Here is a 17,455-nt window from a genome sequence, read left to right on the forward strand (position 1 = left end):
TCACTTGTGCGAGGCAAGTGCTCTACCACTGAGCCACAGCCCCAGCCCCTATTTTCAATATTCTTAATACCTATTTCTGATAACAAATTCTCCAAGTCAGAAAGACACTGATATGTTCATAAAACAAAGGCATAAAATGACATTCCACAGAATATAAAAATATTAAAGGCCCATTCATAAATGCTTTCGGATAGTGCTCTTAGACATTAAGTGTTCTGTGAGGTCCTAACAGAAACCCATTTCATATCACTAAGATATGATCGGTCCCATTGGTATCCCTGCCTAGAAGAAAATCAGTCCCATTGGTATCCCTGCCTAGAAGAAACAGACAAAGGCTTAAAAATATATATATTCTTTCCTTTTAATTATCACAAAGAAAAACGTAACCTGCACAAATTCTTTAACATTTACTAATATTTATTTAACATTACTAAGATTAATACTTCCTAAACTAAAAAGATTAGAAACATTACCAAGGTAGTAAGAGATAATTGAGAAGATAATGACTGAAATTCTATTCTTATCAACAAGAGCATATTTACAGAAAAAGAGAAATCCTTTACTTTAGGATTTAGGTAAATTGAAGTGGAAGGAATCAATCAGAGCTTCAGCTTGAGTCGGTGCCTCAGTGACAAAAATCCACCAAACAGGTGAGAGGAGACACATTGGGGATGTGTATGTCTGGGGAGGGAGAAATGGTAAATATTTTACCTTGGGTTTCACACTACTCAGTAGTCTGAGCTTTTGCTTTTGCTCTTCAAACTGGCGCCTTTTTCTTTCTTCTTCTAGGAGTTTTTGCTGCTGTTCAAATCGTTTTCTGAAGGAAAACCAATCTAATAAATATCCATCTTTGGGATTATTAACTATGTTATAGTCAGATTTTTAATTTTTGTACCAGGGATTGAACGCAGGGGGGCTTAACCTCTGAGCCACATCCCCAAACCTTTTTATTTTTTGAGACAGGGTCTCACTAAGTTGCTGAGGGCCTTTCTAAATTGCTGAGGCTGGTTTTGAACTTGCACTCCTCCTGCCTCAGCCTCCCGAGCCACTGGGATTATAGGCATGCACCACTGTGCCCAGCTTATAATCAGATTTTTACTAACAACTGTAGCAATATTATATTTCTAGAACTATAATTTTCACTCCTAATTATATCTAATTTTTCTATGACAATGTTTGATCACTATATTTGTTCTAAAATATTAGAAATGAATCTAAAAATGGCTTAAATTATGTATATATGTATTTGATTTAATTTGCACTTTTGCATATAAAAGTAATCTCTCAGAACTAGAGGTAGATAAACATAAAACCATCTTCTCTGCATACGAAAAAGAAACTTCCTTCAGAAGGCAGTACCAAGAGCAGAAAGAGAATCAGTGGCCTGCATCTGGGCTCGGGCTTTGCTGGTAATTATAAACTGGATTGATGCATCATTTCATTTCTTTGGACTTCACTTCCCATACATATAAATCAAGAGCCTTAAACTGGAGGATCTCTAAAGTCCCTTTTGACTCCAAATGTCTAATAAAAGTATTTTGAAATGTTTCAAAGGCAACTTTACTATTTTAGCTTCAACTATGCTCTACAGAACATCTGACAATTTATAAAAAAGCTGCTATTATGTATCTTTGTTAGCCTTGAATCCTGGAGATCTCTTACTGCTGCTCTTCAGCAAACTGCTTCTGCATGTCTGGAGTGTACTGTGGACCTGGAGGACGCATGCCCAGGAATGGTGCTTGTCCTAGGTAAGGCATTCCCGCTGCTGGCATCGGTCCCATTGGTATCCCTGCCTAGAAGAAACAGACAAAGGCTTAAAAATATATATATTCTTTCCTTTTGATTATCACAAAGAAAAACGTAACCTGCACAAATTCTTTAACATTTACTAATATTTATTTAACATTACTAAACTATAAAATATACTCAAAGATTCAAAGCAGTAGGCTAAAAATAGAAAGCATCTCCATTCCCTCAGTGTCTCAGAGGTGACCACTGCTAATTGTGTGTGTAAAATTCTTCAGGGAAGGTATGGAAGCCCCTACACAGTTATATTCCTGAGAGTTTATTAATCCACACATTTTGAGATGAGGTATCTCATCACATTTATCTCCGTATTTCCAGTATTAGATAAGAGCCTGAAATAAATAAAATTACAAATAAAATTAAACCTGATTTCCCAATATTTATGATAATATTTTGATGTTCATTATCACAGGCCTGATATCCAAACTTTTATAGAAAATGTATTTAATCAATAGTAGATGATGTATCAATGCAACAGTAAAACATTTACTAAAGTGTCAGAAGAGTACAATAACATAACAAGTAATCAGAAAATCTAATATTAAAAATTATAGTGACAATAACAATAATGGCTAATTTTCACTGAGTGAAAACTCTTCTACTTGTTAATCTTCTCCATTTTTGCCCTGAAACCTGGCTTTCTCTGAAACCCTCTCATTTGGAGATTGCTGCTTCTGCACTTCTATAAGTGGGAAATATTCCTTCTTGACTCCTCTAAACCTTTCCTCCTCTTTAAAAAGTTGAATACAAGGGCTGGGGTTGTGGCTCAGTGGTAGAGTGCTTGCCTATCATGTGAGAAACTGGGTTTGATTCTCAGCACTGCATGTAAATGAATAAAAAAATAAAGAACTACCAACAATTAAAAAAACTTATTAAAAAAGTTGTTATAGTAAATGATGAAGTCAGATGGCAGGGAATTAAAATGTATTCAACTTTTATCTTCCATTCTACCCATAAACTGCTGGAGGTGCTATCAACATTCATATAGATGATTCATCTGACACTGTGGCCTTTCAGGTCTCTGATCTCCTCACCTCAGTCATGTCCAACATACCATTCTATTTTCCCATTTCATGATCATATCCTTGATTAATCAGCATTGATAACATCATCTTCAAATTCTTGATTTTAAACAGCCCAATATTTGACCATCTCCTATCCTTTCAGTTCACCTACAATCACCAATTCTCTCATTAACACTCACCATCTGTTATTTTTCCCACATTTCCCACTATCCTTCATCTTCATCATCATGGCCTCACTTTTCTTCTTGCTCAGCTTAGAATCCAAGGTTTGATACTAAATGGCTTTTTAAACAGCCTTAACTCCCTTAATTGTAAATTTCTTAGTATGGTTTCCTAGTTTCTCTATGATGTGTCTGCATCTGAGGACTTGGGGGTGGTACCAGAGATCGAACCCAGGGGCACTTAACTACTGAATCACATCCCCAGGCCTTTTTGGTTTTTATTTTGAGACAGGTCTCACTTTAGGGCCTCACTAAGTTGCTGAGGCTGGCTTTGAACTTGAGATCCCCTGCCTCAGCCTCCCTACTCGCTGGATTACAGGCGTGCACCACTCCACCCAGAATGCTTGAGAGGATTTCATTTTGCCTGCATTCTAGACAGCTTCTCCTGACCTATTGTCAGTTCACTAATTCTTTCTTTAGCCATTTCTAAATTTGCCATTAAACTATTCATAGAATCTTCTTTTGGTTATTATATTTTTCAATTCCAAAATTTTTAAATATGCTATCAGTTTTTATAATTTGAGTCTCCTGCCAACATTTTTCACTTCAGATTTTATTTCTTAGATCACAGAAAATGCAGTTCCACAGTCTATTCTGCTACTTCCAATAATTCACATTTTCATCATTTTTAGAGTACTTGCTAAGCATGCTTAAGGACCTGTCAGGCCCCTGCACTAGGGGTGGGGGGTAAAGATGGTGTGTGCCTGCAAGACCTCAGACCCTGTCTTAAAAAAAAAGAAAGTAACCTTGGGGCTGGGGTTGTGGCTCAGAGGTAGAGCACTTGCCTAGCATGCATGAGGCACTGGGTTTGATCCTCAGCACCAAATAAAAATAAAATAAAGATATTGTGTCCACTTACAACTAAAAACATAAACATTTTTTTAAAAAAAGTAACCTTTGTTTTTACAGTACTGGGGATTGAACCCAGAGCCTGCATATGCTGGGCAAGAGTTTTATCACTGAGCTTCATTCCCAGCCCTGTTTATTTATTTGAGAGAGGGTCTTCCAGGCTGACCTTGAACTTGCTATTCTCTTGCCTCAGTTTTCTGAGTAGCTGGAATTACAGGTGTGTACCACCAAACCTGGTCAAAAGGTTAACTATTTCTAAATATATTGGTAAGCTCTTAAAAATACAGTTCTTTGACCAGTAGAATAGAAGAAGGGGACTAGGGGAAGGGAGGGGAGGGAAAGGGGAGGTACTGGAAATAAAATTAATCAAATTATATGGTTTTATTGTGCATATATGAATATATTATAACAAATCCCACTGTTATATGTAATTATAACATGCCAATAAAAAGGAGAAAAAATACAGTTTTTATTCAGCCATGAAGAAGAATGAAATTATGTCATTTACAGGAAAATGGATGGAACTTGAGAACATTATGTTAAGCAAAAAAAACCAAACTCAAAGTCAAGGTTGTATGTTTTCTCTCATATGTTGAGGGTAGAGAGGCAAAAGGAAAAGCAAGTGTGTATGTGTGGAATCTCACAAAAATCAAAGAGATCGGCAGAGTAAAAGAAATGGGAGGGAGGAGGAGAGAGAAAGGGGAAATAGTGAGAAATGATATAGGCCAAATTATATTGTTATATTATGTGCATGTACAAATATATGACAACAAATCCCACTGTTACGTATACTTATAATGCACCAAAAAAAAAAAAAAAAAGGCTCTTGGTGTGCTTGCATCTAACAAAAAACAATAACTTTATAAACAATCAACCAAAGAGGCAAGTACCTGCATAGCGATGGGTCCTTGGGACATTTGGGAGCTGTAATTCATTCCCATCATGCCTTGCATATTAGGCTGCATGACAGAGACCATAGGGAATCCTTGTTGCTGCATTGGCATCAGGCCTGCTGGAAAACACCAAGGCAAAACTAAAGTCAAGATGTTTTAAAGTTTATTTTCTTAAATACTTGTTAATTAGAAGACTACACAGTATAGTGGGAAAAGCACAGGTTCCTAATTAGACTTGAATATGAATTCCAATTCCATCATTTATCTGGTTGTGTGTATAACCTATAAAACCTGATCAGTATAATGAAGATAACAATATCTGTTCCACAGAATTTGTATGCATATTAAAAAATGGACAGTATGGGCTCGTTGTTAGTATTTCGAACTCCTGGTATTCATATGCTTGCATCATTGACTCCCACAATGAACTAGTCCAACCAACTGGATATTGTGGAAACAGCAGTATGCAACTCCCAAGGCTAGTTGTCAAAAGACACTGTAGCTTCTTCCTACAAGCAAGCTACTATTGTGTCATGGGAATGCTCAAGCTGTCCTACAGAGAATCCATGTGGTGTTGAACTGAGCCCTCCTGCCAAAAGGAAGTGAGCATTTGCCACCTATGTGAATGAGCATCCTGGAAAAAAGATAGTCCAGCTCCATGAAACCTTCAGACTACTACAGTTCTGGCTGCCATCTTTACCACAATCTCATGAGAGGCCTCAAGCCAGAATCCCTAACAAAGTTACTCAGATTCCTGACCTATAGGCACATAAAGTTTTGAGGTAATTTGTTGTGCAGCAGCAGATAGCTAATACAGTAACAGTTAAGAGCATAAGCTCTGGAAGCCAACTAGAAGTGTCACTTACTAGCTTTGGGACCTTGGGCAATTTGCTTAACTTCTTTCTATGTCTTGTTTTCTCATATGCAAAACTGTATAATACTTAATATGTAAAGAAATTTTGTTGTTCTTCCTTTTCTTAGGTGATAATATTATAACATTTATCACAAAACATCCAAACTCTAAAGGCAGAGACAGGAAAACTACTATGAAAGTATGATTTAGACTATTATCTCCCAAACTTTTCCAATGAAGCATTTCCAAGATCAGAAGAAAATAAAAATATATCCCTTTGGGGATTTAAATAAATACTAAATGCCTAATGTTAAGGCACAGTTACATATGCTTGGTGTATAACACTGAATAAAACAAAATCCCTATATAGCTTGAGTGTACATTTCATTCTAAGTTTGCATTTACCACAATACAGTCATGTTGGTTCTACTAGGTGGTTTTTTCTTTCTTTTTTTTAAAAAATATATACTTTTTAGTTTTTTTTAGGTGGACACAATATCTTTATTTTATTTTTATGTCGTGCTGAGGATCGAACCCAGTGCCTCACGCATGCCAGGCGAATGCGCTACCACTTGAGCCACATCCCCAACCCGGTTTTTTCTTTTAACCAAATTTTCAATTTAAAAAGTAAAGGGGTTGTGGCTCAGTGGTAGAGTGCTTGCCTAGCATGTGTAAGGCACTGGGTTCAATCCCTAGCACCAGGTAAAAAAACTAACAAAATAAAGGTATTGTGTCCATATTCTAAAAATATTCTTAAGAAGAGTAAAGGTCTAGTAAAGGTTATCAATGTTTATCTTGTCACTGTTTACTACCCAGTTTGCTATTATTATTATTTTTAATGCTTTTGGTATCAGGTATCTAACCCGGGGTGCTTTACCATTGAGCCACATCGCCAGTCCTTTTTAATTTTTATTTTTAGACAGGGCCTCACTAAGTTGCTGAGGCTGGCCTCAAACTCAGAACCCTCCTGGGTCAGTGAGATTATAGGAGTACACCAACCACTGTGTCTAGTTTACCCAGGTTATTTATACATAGCTTAATTTCAGAAGCATGAACATGTACATTTGTAGGTAATAATTATTAGAAACAGAGTAGTCCTTTATTCAGGGGATCATTCATACAGATATTTAAGGAACTACTCTATGTCAGGCACAATTCTATAAACACAGCAATGAACAAATCAGATCTACACCTTCATGGAACTTACACTGTAGCTGGAGGAGACAGATAACAATAAAAAAAAAAAATCCAAAAAACCTATGTATCAGGTAGTGGTAAGACTAGAGAAAAAAATAAAGCAGAGGAAGGGGGAAGAGGAGAGTCAGAGAATGGAGTGGCTTCTCCTTTACACAGACTAGTCAGAACAAGTTTCCACAACAGAGTGGCATTTGAGCAAAGACCTGAGGAAAGGGAGTAAGCCATGCAGCTATTAAAAGGAATATTTCAAAACAGAGGAACATCAAGTGCAAAGATCTTGAGGTGTCATGGAGAATTAGAATGAACAGATTAAAAAAAGTCATAATAAGATATTTTTCCTCTTATCCTTTGACCTGAAGTTTTATGAATTTTAATTAATTTTATTTTTGAATGGGTAACTCAGATGTTTAATATCACATTTAAAAGAATAAAAGTGAAAAATAAGTTTTCTTCTCCCAGTGGGGTGGCCACAAGATCATGAGGTACACATGATCTTGTGGCCACCCCACTGGTTTCTTGTGCTTTTAAAAACAATTTGTGCATAATTTAAAGCCTTTGAGTGATCAAAAAGCCCATTGTAACATATTTTATTAAAAAAAAAAAACAAACAACAAAAAAAAAACCACCTCCCAAACCATTACAAATTTAGAAGAAATAAGTGTCAGGAAACCTTTGGGATCTCTCCTTATTCAGTTTCTTTGATCCATATGTAGATTTTTACTTGCAAGTTTGTGAAAATACAAGGTAATAAACCACACATGATAATGAACATGTAATTCAGTAATACCTACTTAAGGAACAAAAGGTCTCAAAACCATTTGATCTAAATCTGGGACACATCTTAATACAGGTACCTTCAATAATGTATAAATGTGAATACAATGAAAATAATACAACTGACCCCTGGAAAATTTTACCTGAAACTCAATCTTCACCACTGATTATAAACAGAGACAAAGTCAGAATGAGCTACTGACCACCTGCTACTGAGTCGCTCTGTATCTTTCATCTCTTTTGGTGACCTGGAAGTCTCTGTTTCCCTAACAAGTCTACCACAACCAGTCAACACTGGAGAGCCAGTTTTCAGAAGCAGCTTGACATGGGTGAGATGGAGACAGGAATATGCTGGAGTGGAAGAAGTGAGCAGAAAGAAGAGAAGGGTAGAGACATTTATCTCTCAATGTTGTGTCCCCGTTGCACAGAAGCAGGGGTCAAGATTATGTCCCTTCACTACTATTTCCTTGAAGACAGAGCTAGAATTGATATTAGTGGGCCCTGGTTCTAAAATCAGAGGGGGTACATCTAGTAGAGAAATTTATAGGAATAAAACTGAGACTTGAATACTTTAAACTACATATCTTTTACGTACAAGATCATATACAGAACTAAAGAAGCTCTTTTATTAATTGAATAAACATCTATAGGGAACTATTAGCACATTGGGTGCTGGAGATACTGATGAACAAAGACAGTCGTAGCTCTGATTGTACGGCACTAACAGTCTTCTATTTACAAGACTAAATAGAAGGAGGAAAATATCTTTAAGAGAATTACAGGTCATTTCAATTTTATTACCTTTTCTTAATAGTCTTGCCCTGAAAGTCTCCTTCATCTCTGAGATGAAAAATCAATCTCTTGACATAAAATTTAAGTAAGTTTGGTAGAAATGAGGAGTAATTTAAATAATTCTGAAAAATCTTAGAGTAAGTTATCTTAGAGGTTCAATAATATAAGAAAATTTTACTCTATTTGGCAACAATACAACTTATTTTCTACTTTGCTTTTTTATCCCTAGTTTCAAAAATATAATAATAAAAAACGAAAGTTAAAAACTCAAGTATTCACATACCTTGGGGGGCTCTTATTCCACCTGCAACAGGAAACATGAAGCTGAAAACAGAATACAAATACATCACTATCATCATATATATAAAGATTTCAAACAAAACATGAATGTCTTTACATGAATGAAAGAATCACAGGCAGGGCCTGATGCTTGTTCAGCAACACAATACTGAATTGCTCAACATTAATATACATATAAAAAAACTCCATAGGATGCATGAGCATCAGCACGTTAGTATAGAGCGAAAAAATTTTAAAAAGTTCTGGCTCTGTGACTTGGTGAATTCCCTGGATTCCATCCATAAAATGAGAAGGTTGGATTAGTTTCAACTTGGTGAACATAATTATTGAGTGTCTACTACAACAAAGTACTGACATAGCTTGTGATCTTGAAGACTCCGATGCAAGCAAATAATTATATCACTGGATAAATGTGCTAACTGCTATAAGCAAAATACTAATAGGGATGAGAAGTCAAAGATTAATTTTAATGGGTTACATCTTGGAAAGTTTTTTGGAATTAGCTTTTGAGCTAAATCTTAAATAGAAAGAGAGGCACACTACATAGCCTGGGCAAAAGATCTGAGACCAGAGATGCAGGGATATTCAGCAAAATAACTTAAAGGTAAATATAAAATATATGATTATAAAACAACTAGATTGTAGAGGGTCTTTAAAGTGTTTAATGTTGATTTTAATATCATATATTTCCAGTGGGTTCTTTTGTGGTTATGTCTTCATTTTAGTCATTTTTAAGTGTATAATTCCGTAGCATTAAGGGCATTTAAATGTTGTACCACTATCCTTTTCTAGAACTTTCTTTCCTCTCAAATAGAAACACACCCATTGAAAAAATGAATCCTCACTGATTCACCTTTTTGAAGCCCACTCCTAGTACTACTATTCTACTTTTTGTCTCTATGAATTTGCCAATTCCAGGCACCACATATAAATGGCATCATATAATATTTTCTCTTTTATTTATTTTACTTAGGGAACCATTTTCAAGATTCATCTATATTGTACCACTTTATTAAAATTTCTGTCCTTTTTATGGCTAAATAACACTCCACGTATGTATATAGCACACTTTATTTATCCAATGATTTCTTGATGAATACTCAGGTTCTTTCTACCTTTTGGCTGATGTGAATAATGCTGCCATGTGTAAGTATCTTTGAATCCCTCTTTTAATTCTTTTGGCTACATATTAGGAGTGAAATTGCTACGTCATATAATAATTCTCTATGTATTTTTTGAGAAACCGCCAAACTTTTTCACAGCAGCTGCATCATTTCACATTTCACCAGCAATGCATGGGGTTCCAATTTCTCTACATCCTCCACAACACTTCTTATTTCCTGTTTTTTGTTTTACATGAGAGCGATCCTAATGGGTGTGAAGTAGTATCTACTGGTGGTTTTTATGTGATTTTCCTAATGTCAGAGATTTTTTTTATATTTATTTTTTAGTTTTCGGCGGACACAACATCTTTGTTTGTATGTGGTGCTGAGGATCGAACCCAGTGCCTCGTGCATGCCAGGCGAGTGCACTACCTCTTGAGCCACATCCCCAAGCCCATGTCAGAGATTTTTAAGAAGATTGATCAGAAATGTGCTTTAGGTTATTCTGTTAACAGAATACGGCAGAGAAGAAGTAAAAAGAATTAACTAAGAATCCCATTCCCTCTCCCCGCTCCCCACACACACAGGGTCTCAACTGTGTTGCCCAGGCTGGACTTGAAGTCCTGGCTCAAGTGATCCTCCCATTTTCGCCTCCTAAGTAGCACACCACTGTGCCCAATTTCCATTATAATAAGAGATACCAAAAGCTACCAAGACAGAGAACAGCAGTGGAAAAGGAGAGGGAGCAGATGCTGCTGAGACACTGAATGAGACTAGGAAACTGAAAGGATGAGGATGCTGTTTGCTGGAAACAGGAACCTGTCATGGGTAGATTTGGGGAGAAAGGTGGGAGGAATGCCTTCACAAGGAGCAATCTAGCTAGCAATCAGAAAAGTAACTCAGGCTCAGGAGAATGATCCAGATAAATCTAAAGAGGATCTTTCAAATGAAGATTAAAAACAATAGCAAAACCTGACTGCAAATGAAATGTTCCTACCTAGTGAGAAGATGACAATTAATGACAATCTTGGGAGAATTCTCACAGTGAAAACTGAGGAGGGAATGGTCACTGAGAATCAAAGGAGCTGCTTATAACTGAGGAAGAACCGTATTTCAGAAGAAAGTAGCTACCAATGTTTAATATTATAAAAAACGGTGGTCAGAATGAGGATTAAGCAAAAAAAAAAAAAAGAAAAAAAAGAAAAAAAAAGAAAAGAAAAAGAAAAAAAATCACTGCTTCGAAAATGATCATCTTTGGGCAGTTTTAATAAAGGAAAAGGAAGACATTGCTGAGAAGACAAAAAGATATACTTAGCGATTCTAAAACAAGGTTTCTGAAGGAATGGAATTAACATAGCAAGGCAGCAAAAGAGTTCTGCTTTGAAAAGGAAGGGGCACTTCATTCTTTGAGATTAGAGGAAAAAACAAAGAAGAGAAACTCTTGAGTGGGAAAAGTTCTTAATTTTGGAGTCACAACTCTGAAGAAGCAGTTTCTAGATAGTCTTTAGAGAATCTAGTGAAATCCAGGATTGGGACATGTCAAATTTATTAACCCTTGCACTTTGCTATTATAAAGCCCTCTTCCCCAAGAAAAAGGTTATAAACTAAACTCCAAAGTGTTTAAGACTGTGGAAAGATGCGTAATGTGACTGCTAGCTAGGCATCCATCTAGTTGTTACTTACAGCCTTGTAGATCATTGGGATCATGAGCAAATTCTGCTGCTGACAAGCAGGCCTGAGCTGAGCGAGGCCTGAAGAGTGAATAGCTTTTTTGAACTATAATAGCTAAATAATGTGCTAAATGGATAAAAGGTTTAAACTGAAGGTGAAATATAGTGGTACTCTGTTTTTAGAGAAATCACTCATATACTAAGATTGATAAAATTTGGGCACAATGAGTGCATTTAAGTAATCAAACTGTCAAAAATTTTTCAAAATTATCTTTAAAGATAAAATTACCAGTGTGGCTTAGTGGCTCAGTAAACACTGGACACACTTGAGTTATTCTCCTTTTTCTTCTGGCTCTGCCATAAGGTAACTGTGAAGCTCTGTGCAATCCCTTCACCACTATCTGCCTTCCCCTCTGTCAGAAGAGGACACAGAACTGAAAGTCTGCCAAAGTTCCAACTATGCCAAGCACACAAATAATAATGTTACCTACCAATGCATAAAGGTTATTTCAAAAAATAAAACAAGAGATAAAAACAAATTTAAGAACGCTACTGATAGTGTCCTATTTTAGTAAAAACTTAACAAACTGAACTGCCTCAAGATCCATGTGCCATTCATATGATTTTCTGAATCTATATCTAATATAGTCTATATACTCTAATGTCAATATGCTTAAAGACTGGTTAAGCCAGCAGCTAAGTAAGACTATAATACAGCAAAAGCCTGGCAAAAAACTAGGGAGCAGGGTGACCTACAATTTGATTTCAAAGGTAAAAGCACTAATTCATATATTGCTAATGTCCCTGTGGGAAAGAGACCTGTGAGTTTTGTCTCAATTCCTATCTCCTTCATCTTTCCTTTTCAGATACCTCTGTTGGTAACCTAGATTCCCTCCTATCCTCATTTCTCAGGCCTGGATTCCTAAAGATTTCCTAATGGATTGCCACACCTCCAGACTTTATGGTTTCTAACTCATCTAACACAGCACAGGAGAGATGCATATTCCTAGTGGATCATTTAATAATGAGTCCTTTAGGAAGATGCACATCTGGAGTTAAAACTAGATAATGATTGCCCGGGAAAATTGAATTCCCTTAGTTTAGCTTCAAGGCCTTCTCCAGTTTGAGCACAACTTCTCTTTTGCAGTTTTCTCTCACAGAACTCTTCTCTCCACTCAGGACCACAGCCCATCTGGCACTGCAGGAGTATTGTTCACATTGTTCCTATAAGTGTTAATCTCTTGATCCCTTCCTCTTTCTCCAACTGAGGGGCACAGCTGAAACAAAACAGCTTTATTTTTAATTCAGGTGGAATCATCAAATATTTACCAAAAGATTTTTTGTGTGCCCAAATGGGCCAGAAATGGTGGAAGATAGAATATAAACCCTCAAAGAGTATACAAGTATACAGAAGACCTCACAAATTAGAATATCCCCAAAGGATGTGATCTCTTTGTTTTCCTTTCCTTTGTACTACAATTATTTTATATACTTTCCTAGGATAGGAATCTTGTCTTGGATATCTTTTAAATTCATCAAAACCAGTACCTTACACACATAGGTATTCAATGACTAGCAGATGAACAATTACACTAATCCAGATCTTCAACTCTTTTGCTGCCTTACTTCATTTAAAAAAAAAAAAAAACTATACTTCTCCATTCTTGGAGAAGTATATATATTCCCTTTATACATTATCTACCATTTATTCTAAAGTCATCCTTTCAGGATACCAATCAAAAGCAGACGATTGTTAAAGTTGGAAAATGCCCCTGGTTTTTACTTAGGTTTTTGGAATAGAGAGACGTTCTAAGAAATATGATCGTTTCTAATTCATAAATATTCCCCATTAAGATCTTAGGGGGACAAGGGGAGGGGTTTAGAGAGGTTGCTTGTTTCTTTTTCATAAAACATAGTTAGGTATGCCCCTTACATTGCCCTCTAAAAACCATAATGTTCTTTACTGAGCACATAGCTTCTCAATTCAGAAAGTTTCCAATATATGTAGCAAACTTGTCATAGAGTTTTTGAGAATGCAGACATTACTATGTTTACAGTACGGTATTTTTTTTTTAATGAGTCATTCTAATTTCTATCAAAATTCAGGCCACAGTTAAAAAAAAAAGATCTGTATCCTTGGATCAATGATATTAAAATACTATAAACCAAAGTTAAAAAACAACAACAAAATAAAATAATCCTCTTAACTTTCTGCACATGAGATCCTTTCTAAATAATTTTTTTAAAAATTGAAATTTGAGCCAGGTATGGTGGTGCACACCTGTAATCCCAGCAACTAGGAAGACTGAGGCAGGAGAATCACAAGTTCAAAGTCAGCCTGAGACCCTGGCCCAAAATAAAAAAATAAAAAGGGCTGGGGATGTGGATCAGTGGTTAAGCACACCTGGGTTCAATATCTAGTACCACTTCCCCCGCCCCCTGGCAAAAAAATAAAAATAAATATTTAGGCCTAGAACATGAAATTCTTTTGATATTTTCCAGAACTTGGTGCTATTAATCATATACTGCCTTTTTGCTGCCTTACTTGATTTGAAAAAAAATTATACTTCTCAAGTCATGGGCCAGTTTTGCCCTTTATAAATTATCTACCATCTATTCTAAAGTCATCCTTTCAGGGTACAATCAAAAGGAGACTAATGTTAGAGCTGGTCAAATTAATGTCACAAACATTTTAGAAACTGTCATCATACATAAAAATAAATAGATTAAATTTTTCTTTAGAAATTTATATCAAGTATTCACAAAAAGCTCTAATGAAACAAAGAAGAAAACAAAATAAGAAGTAAAAAGTTTTATATTTGAAGTCAAAGAGGTCTGCAGAGGAAATGAAAAATGGAGCTGCACACAGGTGGTTTCAACAGAGACTGCTTTCCCCCCTAGCATACAGTAAGCACCTGCAAGAGGGGATAATATTAAAAGGTCTCACTTTGTAGTGTTCATGACTTCACAAACTATATGTAAAAACCGAATACTTTATTTTCCAAGACAATTTAGGTTATTAAAGATAAAAAGCTAATTTTACTTACAAATGTGTGTGTAGTAATGTGTTAGTTAATAAAACAAACTCAGACCAGGTAATTGTACCTCTCCCCTTACAGTTCTGGGTATAAGAACTGCAGCCATCTATTACCTGAAACATGACAATAGACAGATTTTTAAAGGGCTAAGTCAAAGTCTGGAAGCTTTGTTCTAATAAATGCATAACTGCTGTTTAACAATGAATTTTCTTTGTTTTTAAATGCCTTTTTGAAAAGGACACACATGAGTCTTATAGTTAATCTTCAAGAGCACTATTTCAAGCCAATCACTAATTCAAAGGTCTTCAGATTTTCCTGATTGTCGTGTGTCAAGGAAATAAACAAAAAGGAGGACAAGACACAGTAAAGGGAGAAAAGACAAATGGAAAACATACACATCTCGGCAACAGCTTTGTATTCAGATTTTTCAAAGCTTGCCCTACAACATCTTGGTCAGCCCAGGAAAGCCCTGTAAAAGGGAAGACCCCGGTCGCTTCAGATGCAGGGGGACTGGAGGCGAGGAGTCGGGGTTCCTGGTGGCCCAACCCGCCGAGCGGACCCTTCCTTTCTCTGCCTCCCCTCCCCACACCCGAGCTCGCGCTCGCTCTCCCGCGAAGTCCCAGGCTGCGATGCCCCGGAGCTTGGGACACTAGCGCCAGGCGCCGCGTCCCTGGAGACGACCCTTTTCCTGCAGCCCAGCCGAAAGGAAAGGGGTCGGAGCTAGCGAAAACCGCCATAACCGCCAAGCACTCCTCGCTCCGGCGAGGCCAGCACCGCTGGGCGGCGGCGGCGGTCTGGGGGGGTCCCCGCCGGCCCACACTCAGCTCTTCACACCCACCTGCCTCCCCCGGCGGCCCCCGCGCCGGGTCCCGCGGTCCCGCCGCCGCCAGCTCCGGCTCCCGGCCGCAGCGCCATCTTGCTCCGGGGCCGCCGCCGTGCCAGCAGCTGTCAGCTGAAGACAGCCACTTCCGGGGCAAATGCCAGGCCCCACCGCGCCGCGGCCGGGCGACGAGGCGGGGCCGCGTGACACCCCCTTCCCCCGCCCGCCCTCGGGGAGGTGCGGCAGCCTACGTCACTTGGCCTGGCGCCGCCGGGAAGCCTTCAGGTGCAAAGCTGGCTCTGGGCTGGCCGGGCTCCCCTCCGAGGGAGCTGATTCATCCTCCGGGAGGCCCGCAGCTAGGGCCCAGCTGACTCGGTCTTTCGCGTTTGCAAACCTGCAATTCCATTAGTGGAAAGCAGGTCGAATCGTAATTCTGAAACTGGATGTTAGGTACACGGATTTCATTGTTACTTTGCACATAAAGAATAGATGAAGGAGGGCACGCATGAGTTACCGGGTTCGATCCTCAGCACCACATAAAGTAAAATAAAGATATTGTGTCCACCAAAAACTAATATATATATAAAAGAAGAATGTATGGAGGGCTAGGGTTGCGGCTCAGAGGTAGAGCGCTCGCCTAGCATGCCTCAGCACCACATAAAGTTAAGAGTGGATGGATCCCGGCTGGCCCTTTGATAGCTTCACAGTGCTGAACACTGATGAGCTCTCTCTCCCTGATACTCAGCATGCTGTTTCCTTTCAGCATTTGAGACACCTAACGTATTTAAAATTTACTTTAGTAAAAAACCAAAAGCACAAATAAAAATTTAAAAAAAAACCAATCCACATAAGAAACCTCCAAGGTGCACAAGTCTTGTATTTGAGTCTACCATGGTGCCATTTAGTAGTGCCCTCCTGACCTCTACCCCATTCTTGCAGGCAGAGGCAGCAGTGGTGTTTGGAAAGCAGTTAATTGCTCTAAATATATTTGGGCATGTTTTTCCTGTCATTTCCCCCTCCCTAAACAAACTACTAATCTGTAAAGTTTTTAAGCCCTTGAGTAATAGATTAGAATAAACCTATTCACTCTTGCCTTAGGACTGAGAAATAATTTGTAATAAGTTTTCAGTTATTGGGCACAAACCACTACTCAGGAACTTTAGGTGCATTTACAAGTCCAGTGTACCTGTGGAAAAAAATTACTTTAAAAACTTTAACATACCCTGATCATACAGCTATAGCAGTATGATCAGAATTCAAACCCAGGTCAGTTTGATTCCAGTCCTTGCTGTTTTTAACTAGGGGCAGCAATTCAATTTTTATGTATTGTCTTTTCACTAAATTTCACTCCTCCCCTTCCTTGGACAATGGTGAAATTTATGTAGCCGATAGCTCCAACTGATATAAAGGAGTTAAAATCCAGTATTAATCTATCAACAAACCAATTTGATACAGATTTCTAAAGACACTTTGTGGACTGGATGTTTGCAAAGGAGGGTATACTTAAAAATGAGAAAATAAAGTAGTATAGATCGAGGATTGCAGATGTGATCTCTCTGTCTGGTATACTTTGTTCCTCTTCACTGCCTATTAATTTCTTTATCTGCAGGACTCAACTCAGATGCCAGCCTTCCAAGGCATTCCCAATCTGGGTTAGATGGCCCCTGATTATGCTTCAGCATCTTGGTCTTACATCTAACAAAGCATTTGCCACACTATTTGTTCTTTCACTTATCTCCTTCAGTAATTTTAAGAGCAGGGATTGTGCTATGCTGCCAATCTTAATGTTTGTTGAAGGTATATTTGTTATGAGTTTAACTGTATGTCTTGAGACATAGTTTTCATAAATGAAAAAAACTGAAGCTCTAAGAAAAAACATTCAAAGTCATACAGTTCACAAATGGCTTTGGATCAACACACCTACCTTCAGAATATAGAATCAGGACCTGTTTGCAAGAACAAACAAACATAAAATAATATGCTATCAGTATTTTTTGCATCCTGTGGCAATAGGCCCCATTTAAATAAATTCCAATGAATAATTCTACCCCATGTAAAACATTCAAGACAGCGTTAATCTGTGTTGACTCTAGAATAAAAGGCTGAATGAATAA

At 37.6% G+C, this 17,455-nt stretch overlaps 1 protein-coding gene across 20 annotated transcripts in view; it reads right to left on the reverse strand.

The window, feature by feature from the left end:
* Positions 1–15,511, reverse strand: part of Synrg (synergin gamma) — a 69,846-nt gene extending 54,335 nt beyond the window's left edge. For 14 of the 20 annotated variants that reach the window (XM_078042415.1, XM_078042419.1, XM_078042414.1 and 11 more), the window contains exons 1-5: positions 15,360–15,511; positions 8,694–8,734; positions 4,792–4,913; positions 1,663–1,793; positions 712–817 (exon numbers count right to left, since the gene is read on the reverse strand). In XM_078042415.1, the coding sequence (XP_077898541.1) occupies positions 712–817; positions 1,663–1,793; positions 4,792–4,913; positions 8,694–8,734; positions 15,360–15,436 (477 nt within the window). In that variant the 5' untranslated portion in view covers positions 15,437–15,511. The remainder of the gene's footprint in view (positions 1–711; positions 818–1,662; positions 1,794–4,791; positions 4,914–8,693; positions 8,735–15,359) is intronic. The other 6 variants (XM_078042418.1, XM_078042413.1, XM_078042417.1 and 3 more) reach the window with 1 other exon arrangement.
* Positions 15,512–17,455: the final 1,944 nt, after the last annotated feature.

The sequence above is a fragment of the Ictidomys tridecemlineatus genome, chromosome 3 (genome assembly GCF_052094955.1).
Source record: "Ictidomys tridecemlineatus isolate mIctTri1 chromosome 3, mIctTri1.hap1, whole genome shotgun sequence".
In the NCBI taxonomy this organism is placed as follows: domain Eukaryota; kingdom Metazoa; phylum Chordata; class Mammalia; order Rodentia; family Sciuridae; genus Ictidomys; species Ictidomys tridecemlineatus.